This window comes from Pantherophis guttatus, chromosome 10 (genome assembly GCF_059756535.1).
Source record: "Pantherophis guttatus breed Tessera chromosome 10, ASM5975653v1, whole genome shotgun sequence".
Taxonomy (NCBI): Eukaryota; Metazoa; Chordata; class Lepidosauria; order Squamata; family Colubridae; genus Pantherophis; species Pantherophis guttatus.
The window spans coordinates 4,131,602-4,144,154 of record NC_142072.1 but is presented as its reverse complement, the minus strand read 5'-3'; the positions used below and the strand labels follow the sequence as shown (position 1 = coordinate 4,144,154).

At 46.6% G+C, this 12,553-nt stretch overlaps 1 protein-coding gene across 2 annotated transcripts in view; it reads right to left on the bottom strand.

The window, feature by feature from the left end:
- The window catches only part of BCAM (basal cell adhesion molecule (Lutheran blood group)), a 95,161-nt gene that overhangs the window by 6,569 nt on the left and 76,039 nt on the right, over window positions 1-12,553 (bottom strand). For both annotated transcript variants that reach the window (XM_087876271.1, XM_087876270.1), the window contains 8 exons: window positions 11,961-12,174; window positions 9,237-9,307; window positions 7,224-7,320; window positions 5,963-6,145; window positions 4,317-4,441; window positions 3,197-3,356; window positions 1,993-2,108; window positions 116-257 (listed from right to left, as the gene is read on the bottom strand). In XM_087876271.1, the coding sequence (XP_087732397.1) occupies window positions 116-257; window positions 1,993-2,108; window positions 3,197-3,356; window positions 4,317-4,441; window positions 5,963-6,145; window positions 7,224-7,320; window positions 9,237-9,307; window positions 11,961-12,174 (1,108 nt within the window). The remainder of the gene's footprint in view (window positions 1-115; window positions 258-1,992; window positions 2,109-3,196; window positions 3,357-4,316; window positions 4,442-5,962; window positions 6,146-7,223; window positions 7,321-9,236; window positions 9,308-11,960; window positions 12,175-12,553) is intronic.

Sequence of the window (12,553 nt, the reverse complement as noted above, 5' to 3'; positions counted from 1 at the left end):
ACTGTTTACAAAAGGAAAGTTATCTAGGCCAGCGGTTACCAACTGGTGGTCCGTGGACCATTGGTGGTCGGCAAGAAAATATGGGTGGTCCGCAAAAACCTACCTACCTACCTACCTTCTACAATAACTTGGATGGACTCGTTCCGTTTCAGCCCGGAGATGCTGGGTACGGAAGCCTCACAGACGTATGTGCCTGCCATGGGGTACGTCAGATCTGTCAGCGATAGAGTCTCGCCGGTCCCCATCTGCTGCCTTCCCTGCAGGAGAAATTTAAAAAATAAAATAAAAATAAAAGATTGCTGCTGTTACCCCAGATGTGATCCCCTGCCTCGGGTCCTCCAGAGGAGATAACCGTCTCAATTCAATCAAGTTCAAAATGCAGAACGGGGTCCTTTCTTTTTGCACCGGGGGTCCATATCTCGAAACGATGGCTGGAAAATTGAATCCAACGGAGTCTTATCGCTCCTGCTAGGAAAGTTTCAAAGGGGTGTGTTTGTGTGTGTGAGTATGTGAGTGTGTGTTTCTATTATTTGCCCAAAGGGTCTGTGTTTGCGTGCGTAAGAGAGTTTCTACTACAGTGATGGCTAACCTTTTTGACATCGCGTGCCGAAAGCGGGGGGAGTGCAGGGGGCCATGCGCACGCTTGTCCACACCCATAATTCAATGAGCCCCATCCCCCTGAAACCCCCCCCCCCGCTTTTGGCACGCGATGGCACGGTGGGCCCAGTAGGCCCCTTTTTCGCCCTTCCCAGGCTCCAGAGCCTTTCTAGGAGCCTGGGGAGGGCAAAAACAGCCTTCCCCACCCCCCTGGAGGCCCTCCGGAGGCCAGAAACAGCCTGTTTCTGGACTTCTGGTGGGCCCAGAAGGCCTGAAAATCAGCTGGCCAGGGCACGCATGCGTGCTGGACCTGAGCTAGGGCAACACTCGCATGCCTACTGATATGGCTCCACGTGCCACGGTTCGCCATCACGGTTCTACTATTTGCCCAAAGGGTGTGTTTGTGTGTGTGTGTGTATGTGAAGAATTCACTTCCGAAGCGATTCAAGGAAATGGAAAGAGACCCCCAGCCCTTATTCTGTTGCTCCTACTAGGAAAGTTCATGGAAAACGCATTGGCTTCTATGAGATCGTGCCTTTCCATAAAATCTATCGGTGGGAAAAGGGGCGCTATCGATTCTTCCGGATTCCTTGCTTTTAGAGATTTAACGTAGCTTTTCGTTTACGAGACCAGCACTAAAACCGGTATCCGAAGCAGGGAGGATCCGTTCCAAACCATTTCCCATCTCGCCAGAGTGTCATCTCTTTAGACATCTCTCGTCTTGTCTGATCCGCCTGGCAAAGTGGAGGGATTGTAGAGGAAGGGATCAGAAGAGAGTAGCCATGTGTATTTCCCCATTGTCTGCCTGTTTATTCTCTTTTAATCCCTTCCTCTCCAATGAATGTCAATACATACATTAATTTCTTTCTTGGTAATTATCCCGACACTAAGGTAAGCAATCTAACGGGCAGGGGAGCAGGGAAAATAAAAGCTGAAGTAAAATTGTAAGCAGTCACATGATTTCCCTCCTAGCTTTCTCATGATTTCCCTCATTTAGTGACCAGGTCCCAGCTGTGCTCACTAAGTAAGGACTTGTGGGAGATGACCAGTCTGAGGAAGAGGTCAACTGCATCATCAGTCATGAGTCCCTTCATGCCAACAAGAGAGCTAAGTCCAGCCCATCGTGAATTCCTTATTTACCGCCAATTTGCTTCGACTGTTAGTAGTTCAGATTCTTGTAGAGAACATTAGTTTACAATAAACATTTGAACTGCCCGGATCTTCTGTTTTCCTTGGCACATGACAGGACTACTTGTATAAAAATTCCCTGGAACAGCCAGTTTTGTGAATCTTCAGGATTTCAAATAAGTCCAGACCATGGATGCCATCTTTGATCCATGCAATGTTCCGGCAGATGTGTAACTTACGAAGGAAGCCCTTGCAGATGTTACCTACCTTCTTCCATGACAACGTGGGTGTCTTGGAGCCACTGCCAGAACAGGTCAACTGAAGGTTTTCGCTTCGGTTGACTTTCACCATCTTCGTTGGATTTAGGACCACGGGGTCCAGATCTGAAACCCAGAAGACAAGGCTTAATTTTAATACTTACCGTATTTTTTAGAGTATAAGACGCACCAGAGTATAAGACGCATCTTAGTTTTTGGGGAGGAAAATAAGAAAAAATTGGTGGGTGATTGGTGGGTGGATCGGCCTCCCGAAATACCCCCAATCAGCTCTTCCCAGAGGTGAATTTAGGAACAGGTTCGTGAGTTTCGTGCCTTGCTTTTTTTTCCTGCCTCTGAAACTTCTGAAATTCTGTTTCAGAAAAAAAAAAAAAAATTCTGCCTCTGAAAGCCTCCGAAACAGAGCTTCAGAAAAAAAGGCTTTTTTTCTGAAGGACTATCTGTACTCTGTTCAATCTCCTTTCTTTGGTGTTGGTATATAGATTAACCTCTTCGGATCTGTTGGTTATTGTGTCATTCTCCAGATTTGTTAGCATAGTTTGGTTAGAACCTTTACTGATTCTTCTTTTGTTGCTTGCCATATTATTTTAGGTAAAAGCCTTTCAGAGGCTTTTTTTTTCTGAAGCTTCCTTCAGAGGCTTTTTTTCTGAAGCTCTGTTTGGAGGCTTTTTTTCTGAAGCTTCCTTCAGAGGCTTTTTTTCTGAAGCTTCCTTCAGAGGTTTCTTTCAGCCTCTGAAATCTCTGTTTGCGAGGCTGGGCGGGGCTACATTCGGAGTATAAGACGCACCCAGATTTTCACCCTCTTTCTGGGGGGGGGGGGGGAAAGGTGTGTTTTATACTCCGAAAAATAAGGTAGCTAATTAGTCTGTAGAGATTCTCAGTCATCCAGGTCATGGTTGTCCCCAAGGTATTTTTTTCAGGAGGCAACTGGACTTCCTTGTTGTTTCTTTGAAGATGTTTCACTTCTCAACCTGTCAGAGCTGAAGAAGCTTCTTGGATGAGAAGCGAAATGTCTTCAGAAACTTCAGAACTGAAGAAGCTTCTTGGATGAGAAGCGAAACCTCTTCAAAGAAAAAAAACAAGGAATGGTCCAGTTGCCTCCTGAAAAAGCACCTTTGGGACAACTTAGCAACTGGATGATGACAAGGAAAGTTTGGTCTGGCTCTCTCTCCCCCAGCATTCCGTGGGGCACTCACAATGGATGAAGATGCTGACGTCCTTCTCCAGTTCCACCTCGGAAGGACTATAGAAGTCCAGTACGTGACAGCGGTAGGTCCCACTGTCAGCCTTGGTCACTTGTGGAAGCAGAAGGACACCGTCGGTGGTGGTGGGCAGATCCAACTGTTTATCAGAACTCTGGGGGGGAAGAGCAGAAGTAGGTAAGGCTGGAGAGATGACATCAGATACAGGTATAGTAGTCCTCAACATACAATCATTCATTTAGTGAAGTCCATTCTGAACAGTCCATTCTAAACTGCCTAAACAGATCATCCCAACGGCACTGAAAAACCGACTTCTCACACTTCTGACCCCCAGCATCCCCTGGTCACGTCATCAAAATTTGTGGGCGCTTGGCAATTGGTTCATATTTATGACAGTTGCAATGTCCCGGGGGCATGTGATTCTCTTTTATGATCTTCTGACAAGCAAAGTCCATCATCATCTTCATTTAATGACCCCATAATCCCTTGCAGGATGGAATCTGGGCAACTGAATGGAGCTAGCTAGAATGGAGCCGGATGCCCTTCCTGTCGCCAATGCGGAGTTCTGTTCAGCAGATATATTCTTCAAGTGTGCCCAGAGAGAGAAATATCTGCCTCTACCTAGGATCGAACTCACAGCCTCCTGATTGTGAGGCCAGAGCTCCACGTCTAGGCCACTGCACCGCTCCTTGACAAGCAAAGTCCACGGGGACGCCAAATTCACTTAACAGCCGTGTTACTAATTTAACAACTGCAGGGATCCACTCAACAACTTTGCCAAGAAAGGTCGTAAAACGAGGCCAAACTCACTTAACAACAGTCTCGCTTAGCCACAGAAATTTTGGGCTTAACTGTGGTCGTAAGTCGAGGACTATCTGTACCAAGAAGCTCCTGTTGAATCTGAGCCACCAGAATTTCGCTCCAAGATAGACCCCAAAAACCCAAGATGACCTTAAGCCAACATAATGAATGGGGACACGCAACCTGCCCAGGAAACCAGGTTCCTCCGTTTCTTCCTTTTGTCTTTCTCTGAACAGATGGTGCCAAAATAGGTTTATCAAACTAATTCTCCTTCCTTGGGGGCGGGGAGGAACCAGATTGGACCAAGCAGTACCTGAATTTTGGAGAATGAATATTCGGGTTGGGGGAACCCGTCGCCCTGGCATCGCAACTGTACATCGTCTCCTTCTTTGATGACTTTTGGCGAATCCAAGACAAACTGCACGTTCTCGGTATAATCTACGGCGGGTGAAAGTAGGAAACAGGATTACTCAGGAGCAGCAATGAAAATGGAGCGTTCCAGGAATTATAATGCAAAAAAGGTTATTCTTGATGTGTCCGCCTGGATGCAGGTAGTAACTCAGTTAGCAACCGACTTGTTTAGCGACCGTTTGCCCGAACGTCAGTGATGAAAAAGTAACTTTGCAACGAATCTATCAATGGATGGTTTTTGCAGAGCTGTAAAAACTCAATCTCAGCAACTTTAAAGATGGGGGGGACTCCCAGCTCCCAGAATTCCCCAGCCAACGTTCAAAACAGAGAGAAAGGAAGATCAGAAGGACAGTCGCTAAGTCAGGACTCCCTCCCTCCCTCCCTCCCCCCTCTCTCCCTCCCTCTCCCTTCCTCTCTCCCTCTCTTTCCCCCTCCCTCCCTCTCTCCCTTCCTCCCCCTCTCTCCCCCCTCTCTCCCTTTCCTGTCCCTCCCTTTCCCTTCCTTCCTCTTTCCCTCCCTCCTTCCTCCCCCTCCTTCTCTCTCCCTCCCTCTCCCCCTCCCTCTCTCTCTTTCTCCCTCTCTCTCTTCCTCCCTCTCTCCCTCTCCCTCTCTCTCTGACGCACGGACATATGCACACATTCCCATGTATGATATATTTGTTTCGGACTGAAAAACAACTACAGATAATCCACAATTTACAACAGTTCATTTACTGACCATTCGAAGTTACAATGGCACTTATGACTGTTTTTCACACTTACGTTTTCCACACTTAAAAGACCACTGCAGCATCCCTGCCTGCGGTCACCAGTGTCCCGTGTGTGTGTGTGTGTGTGTGTCACGTGATCCCCTTTTGCGACCTCCTTGACAAGCAAAGTCAATGGGGAAGCCAGATTCACTTAACAACCGTGTCACTCACTTAATAAATGCAGTGACTCATTTAACAACCGTGGTTTAAAAAAAAAAAGGTCATAAAACAGGGCAAAGTTCACTTCACAAATGTCTCGCTTAGCAATAGAAATGTTGGGCTCAATGGTGGTCGTAAATCGAGGACTACCTGTATAACACTTTTTTAAAAAATCCTTCACAACGAGTTAGCAATCCGCTGAAATTAAAAAAAAAAACCCAACAACAGCTTGCAAGGCAGCTGAAACAACGGCAGCCCAATAACACATCAGGTTCATCAGCAAGACCTCAGGAAATAAAAAAAGCTTGCTGACGCGTCTAATTTTATCAAACATTTCTACTTTCATCCCCACGAAAACAAACATGAAAAACTCCCCAAAGAATCCGGTCCTTGAAAAGTAAACAGAAAAGAAAAAAGAAAAAAAAAGGGGGGGGGGGAAATAACAAGATACTAACAGCAAAACCAAAAAGTCAGCTATGTTATCATTCTGCTTTTGCCAACTTGGGCATTCTCGTGTGTGTGTGTGTGTGTGTGTGTGTGTGTGTGTGTGTGTGTGTGTGTGCATTTCAACTCCCAGAAAGCTTTTTTGGGGGGGATAGAGAACAAAAGCAAGAGCCCCCACCAGCCCCCCCCCCACTTACAATGCAAGGTGAGATTGAAAAGTTGTGATTCCTCCATGCCGACTTTCCCGTTCGGCATCTTGTAGCTGACTTTGCATTGGAAAATGGAGTTTTTGTCCGCTTTTTTCGGGCGCATATAAAGCACGCTAGATCTGGAATATAGTCCCGAGGCTTCTTTTACCGTCCTCACCACTTCGTAGAGTTCTGAGGGAGGAAAGACAACACCACAAAGATTAAACAGATTAACAGAGTCGGAAGGGACCTTAGAGGTCATCTAGTCCAACTCCCCGCTCAAGCAGGAGATCCTATACCAGTGATGGTTAACTTTTTTGCCATCGTGTGCCAGGAGGCCCCCCCCCGACTCTTGGCACATGATGGCACAGTGGGCCCAGTAGGCCCGTTTTTCTTTCTCCCCAGGCTCCAGAGCCTTTCTAGGAGCCTGGGGAGGGTGAAAACGGCCTTCTCCACCCCCACCCCCAGAGGTCCCACCGGACTTTGGCAAACGGGCCATTTCCGGCCTCCGGAGGGTCTCTGGAGGGGTGGGGAAGGCTGTTTTTAGGGGGGGGGGCTTATTTTAGCACATGCGCTCAAAACCTCAATTAGGCTTATTATCAAGGGATGTCTTATTTCCAGGGAAACAGGGTATATCTATGTACCTATCTATTTATCTACTTTTCTTATTTAGCTATCTAATCATCTAATTTAGTTTGGCTATCTAATCTAATATTTCTTATCTATTTTATTATCTAATATTTTAATCTATCTTTATCTGTCTATATCTATCCATTCTATCATCTATCTGTGATCCACTTATTTATCCATCCATCCATCCATCCATCCATCCATCTTCTATCATCTATCTATCTATCTATCTATCTATCTATCTATCTATCTATCTATCTATTTCCCCCCCAAAATAAGACCCTGTCTTATATTTTTTTGAACCCTGAAATAAGCGCTTGGTCTTATTGCCATGTGTTCAAAAGCCCAATTGGGCTTATTATCAGGGGATGTCTTATTTTGGGAGAAACAGGGTATCTATCTATCCAAACCTCCATTCATTTATATCTGTCTATCTGTCTGTCTGCCTCACCATGTCTCCCTCCCCCTGCCACTCTCTCTCTCTGCCAATTTTTCCTATTGCACAGAATTGTCTGAACGTCCAAGTTTGAAGAGTGTCTCTTTATGAGTCTGTCAATCCGAGTCCCCTCTGGGGGGGGGGGGGGATACCTGGCTGTCCCTCCTTGCATTTGATAAGCAAAGAAAGAAACGCCTTCTTTACCTTTGTTGTGTTCGGTGGTAATATTCAGAAACTGCCCATCTTTGTACCAGCTGATAGTTGGCGCAGGGTAGCCATTTTTGCCCGTGCACATGGCAATCTGAGGAAGGACAAGAGATAGTTGCTAGAAAGTCCTTAATAAGCCCCGGGATTCCCACAGTGGGTGTGTATGTGTGAAAAATCAAGATGGCACCTGCTATATTCCATAACCAAAACTTTGCCTTTTTATCATGAATCTCATGCTTATAAAAACAGGGCAAGGCCCTGACCCAGGAGTGGGCTTCAAAAATTTTAGCAAGGGGTTCTCTGCCTGGTTGCTGGGCAGGCGTGGCCATGGTGGGTGTGGCCTAGTCGGCCTCTTGTACCATGGCGGGAGTGGGGAGTGTTTTTGTCCTCCCCGGGCTCTGGAGGCTTTCTTTGAGCCTCCGGGAGGGCGAAAACAGCCTCCCCAGGCCCCGGAGGCTCTCTCGAGGCTGGAAATGACCATTTCCAGCCCCGTTTCCAGCCTTCCTGAACTTCTGATAGGCCTGTTTTTCGCTCTTCCCGAGTCTCCACGCGCGCTCTGCACTTACCTGCATCGAAAACGGGTCGCATGGGCAGAGACAGAGAGATACAGAGAGGGAGGGAGAGAGAGACATAGAGAGATACAGAGAGAGAGGGAGGGGAAAAAGAGATATGTCGAAAGGATTATGTGGTTCCTGAATGTTTTTTAACAACCGGTTCTCTGCCCTAATGACCGGCTGGTAGGCATGGCTTGGGGGGCGGGGGGGGGGGGGTTCATGTGATTGTGGAAGTGAGTGACATCAAGTTGGCCACGCCCACCCAGATTTTGTGGCTCCTGGTGTTTTCTTTTCTGAGGGAAACGAGTCCAAATGGCTCTTTGAGTATTTAAAGTTGCAGACCCCTGCCCAAAACCAACTGAAATTCAATTGTCTATGTTCTCGCTTACTTTATAACCTTCCAGCACTCTGAATTTTAAACTATAGCCCAGGCTCACTTAACACTGTTCATACCTGCCCTTAAAAACTATTTGCGGCCCAAATAAAAGTTGAAATAACTTTCCAAAACTAATAATAATAATAATAAAAAACCTTCAGTGCTTCTCACTCTTCAAAAGAACAGGACAAAAGCAGGTAATCTTCGACTTACGGCCACAATTAAACCCGGACTTTCTGTCGCTAAGCAAGACAGTTCTTAAGTGAGTTTTGCCCCATTTTTGCGACCTTTCTTGCCACAGGTGTTAAGTGCATCACTGCAGTAACATGCTTGTTAAGTGAATCTGGCTTCCCCGTTGACTGCTGCAAAAGGGGAATCACATAATCTCCAGGAGGCTGCAACCGTCATTAAATACGAACGAGTTGCCAAGTGTCTGAATTTGGATCACGTGACCACAGGAATGCTGCAAGGGTTGTTAGGTGTGAAAAACGGGCATAAGGCACATTTTTCAGTGTTGTTATTACTTCGGACAGTTCCTACATGAATTGCTGTAAGGCAAGGTCTACTGTAATACTCAAGGCGACGGTTTTCCCAGTTGCAATGGATGGCTGTGAAAGTTGGACCATAAGAAAGGCTGAGAAGGCCAAAGAATGGAGGACTTGGAACTCTGGTGCTGGAGAAGACTCCTGCGAGTCCCTTGGACTGCAAGGCGATCAAACCGGTCAGTCTAGAGGAGATCAACCCTGCCTGCTCTCTAGAAGGCCAGATCCTGAAGAGGAAACTCAAATACTTCGGCCACCTAATGAGAAGGAAGGACTCCCTGGAGAAGAGCCTCATGCTGGGAACGATGGAGGGCGAAAGAAGAAGGGGACGGCAGAGAACGAGGTGGCTGGATGGAGTCACTGAAGCAGTCAGCATGAGCTTAAATGGACTCCGGAGGATGGTAGAGGACAGGAAGGCCTGGAGGAACGTTGTCCGTGGGGTTGTGATGGGTCGGACACCACTTCGCAACTAACAACAACAACAACAACAAGATCCACTGTAAACAACCTCCTTGCATTTAAAGAGGGACAAACTCACCTCCAAAGGAACATCAGAAGTCACAGAGAGGGTCCCGGAGTTCTGCGTAAGCTCAGGGGGCTCGGGTGGATCTATAAAGAGAGACAATCGGTCAGGGAGAGAGCCAGAGAGCGGGCAAAAAAGGCAAGAGGCTTATTAGTTAAGCTACAGCATCCAGAAGTGGCTGTTTGCACCTACTGGATTTTGCTTAACGCATTGTAAGCTGCCCTGAGTCTCCGGAGAAGGGCGGCATATAAATCAAATTTTAAAAAAAATGGCGTCCTCCATTAAAATACAGCTATTCCTCCACTTATGACCAAAACCTCAAGCAGAACTCCGTTGCAAAAGCAAGATTGTTTAGTCTTAAGGGTCCCCCATGGCTTGGCTTCACTCTTAGTTGATTAATCATCACTGCGGCGGTTTGTGGTAGTTATTTATTTTGTGGAGGGATTCTTTTATTGTTTTAATTTTTTTTTTTTTAAATGGCTTTCATTGTTTTACAAGTTTACAATTGTTAAGTCACTTGGCTGGGTTCAGTGGAGAAAGGAAGGAAGGAAGGAAGGAAGGAAGGAAGGAAGGAAGGAAGGAAGGAAGGAAATGGAAGGATGGAAAGAGGGAGGGAGGGAAGAAAGGAGGGAAGAAGAAAAGGAAGGAAGGAAGGAAGGAAGGAAGGAAGGAAGGAAGGAAGGAAGGAAGGAAGGAAGGAACAAAGAAAAAGAATGGAAGGAAGGAGAGGGAGGGAGGGAGGGAGGGAAAGAAAGAAAGAAAGGAGGGAGGGAGGGAGGAAGGAAAGAAGGAAGGAAAGAAGGAATTGTAAAGTGAGTCATGGCCAATTTTACGATGTTTTTGCCCCCAGTGTTAAGCCAATCATTGCAGTTCTTAAACGAATCATCTGAATCTACTTAATCCAGCCTCCTCTATTAGCTTTGTATGTCGGAAGCCATCTGGGAAGGATGTAAATGGTCATCATGTGACCTTGGGATGCTGTAACCATCATAAATGCACGCCGGTTGCCTAGCGCCCAAATTTTAATCTTGCGGCTGTGGGGGATGCTACGATGGTCATAAGTGTGTGGACCGGTCGTTAAGTCCCCTTTTTCAAGTGCTGTTGTAACTTTGAATGGTCACTAAATGAAATGGTTGTAAATTGAGGACTACCTGTAGAGGATATGACAAGGAAATCGGAGTCGGAGATGAGGAACCGTCCTTCGAAGAAATCTCAGGAAAATGCAGTGTTTTACTCTCATTTGACAAAGACTTTCAGTCTCTAAAACAAACCTGGGCCACTTTAAGATGGGTGGACCTCAACTCCCAGAATTCCCCAGCCAGCTGGCTGGGGAATTCTGGGAGTTGAAGTCCACCCATCTTAAAGTGGCCTAGGTTGAAAAACAGGGCTCTTACAGGCCCCAAACTTTACCTATACTTGCAAAACCAAAGCTTTTGCCCTGGCAGAGAGCTGAAAATTATAAAAACAAACCTTCCAATCAATAATAAACCAGAGTAGGATTCCAGGAACTTAAGTTCCGCCATTGGTGTTTTATCAAAGGAGGGGAAATGATTGAGTGTTTTCCGTTTGTCAGCAATGAAGGTGTCGGGCAAACACAGCTGCTTCTGTTTGCGGCTGCTGGATTATTATTTTTTTTTAAGCATCTCTCCGGATCCCATCAAGGGAGCAAAAGCAAATGAAGGAAGGCGAGTGGGGGAGAGATGGGGGTTTTGCTGCAGATGGGGAAAAGAAACTGGGGGTTGTAGGAAGGGCGTAAAATGGAGAGGGAGGGGTGACTTTAAGCCAATTACCAGGAGACAGTGAGTTCTAGTTCCACCTTAGTCATGAATGCCAAATGGGAGACTTTGGGCCAATCACCAGGAGACAGTGAGTTCTAGACACAAAAGCTATATGGGAGACTTTGAACCAATCACCAGGAGACTGTGAGTTCTAGTCCCACCTTAGTCATGATAATGGAGAGGGAGGGGTGATTTTGGGCCAATCACCAGGGGACAGTGAGTTCTAGTCCCGCCTTAGCTACAAAAGCCAGATGGGAGACTTTGGGCCAATCACCAGGAGACAGTGAGTTCTAGTCCCACTTTAGTCATGAATGCCAGATGGGAGACTTTGAGCCAATCACCAGGAGACGGTGAGTTCTAGTTCCACCTTACGCACAAAAGCCAGATGGGAGACTTTGAGCCAGTGACCAGGGGACGGTGAGTTCTAGTCCCGCCTTAGGTACAAAAGCCAGATGGGAGACTTTGGACCAATCACCAGGAGACTGTGAGTTCTAGTCCCACCTTAGTCATGATAATGGAGAGGGAGGGGTGATTTTGGGCCAATCACCAGGGGACAGTGAGTTCTAGTCCCGCCTTAGCTACAAAAGCCAGATGGGAGACTTTGGGCCAATCACCAGGAGACAGTGAGTTCTAGTCCCACTTTAGTCATGAATGCCAGATGGGAGACTTTGAGCCAATCACCAGGAGACAGTGAGTTCTAGTTCCACCTTACGCACAAAAGCCAGATGGGAGACTTTGAGCCAGTGACCAGGAGACGGTGAGTTCTAGTTCTCCCTTAGGCATTAAAGCCAGCTGAGTGACTTTGCGCCAATTCCATTCTCTCTGCTCAACCCACCTCACAGGATTGTTGTTGTTGTGGGAGAAAATAGAAAGAGGAAGAAGTATTAAATGTTTGCCACCTTGAGTTATTTCTAAAAATAATTAACAGAGGGATGTAAACAACAGATAGAAACACTCTTACCGAAGACCTTGAGTTGGGTCCTTCCAGTGTCACTTCCGGAACCGCTGGTCACTTGACAAGAGAAGAACTTTTCATCATTCACGTCGATGGAAGCAATGACCAGGCTGTTGTTGGCATCCATGAAGACACGGTCCGTATACTCCGTTCCTCTGTCCATGCCTACCTTACCCTTCTCGTTGTAGGCCACACGCTCCTGCCGCCCGTTCTTGTCGATCTGCAAGTTTGACATATTTACGTATTCATGGATTTCTCCGACCCTTAGAGAAAATGTCTGCTCCCTACAGAGGTGGATTTCACCCATGCTTCCTTAGAAACTATAAAGCACAATCTTAGTCCCGGTAAAACCTCTTTAATTCATACGGCTGTGAATTATTGTCACAGTCTGAAAGGCTTCGCAAACAGTCTTTCAGGGGAATGTTTATAAACACCCACCTTATCTCCCTTGGAATGCTGCCAGAGAACTAATTGCCAAACGCAGGGCAAGGCCAAACTTGGCACAGAGTCAAAGAGAACTTTTCAAAGCTTGAACCGACCAGATGAACTAATTGCTTCCTGCAAAAGCTCACGTCCCGTTTGCTCCATATGTCTTATGG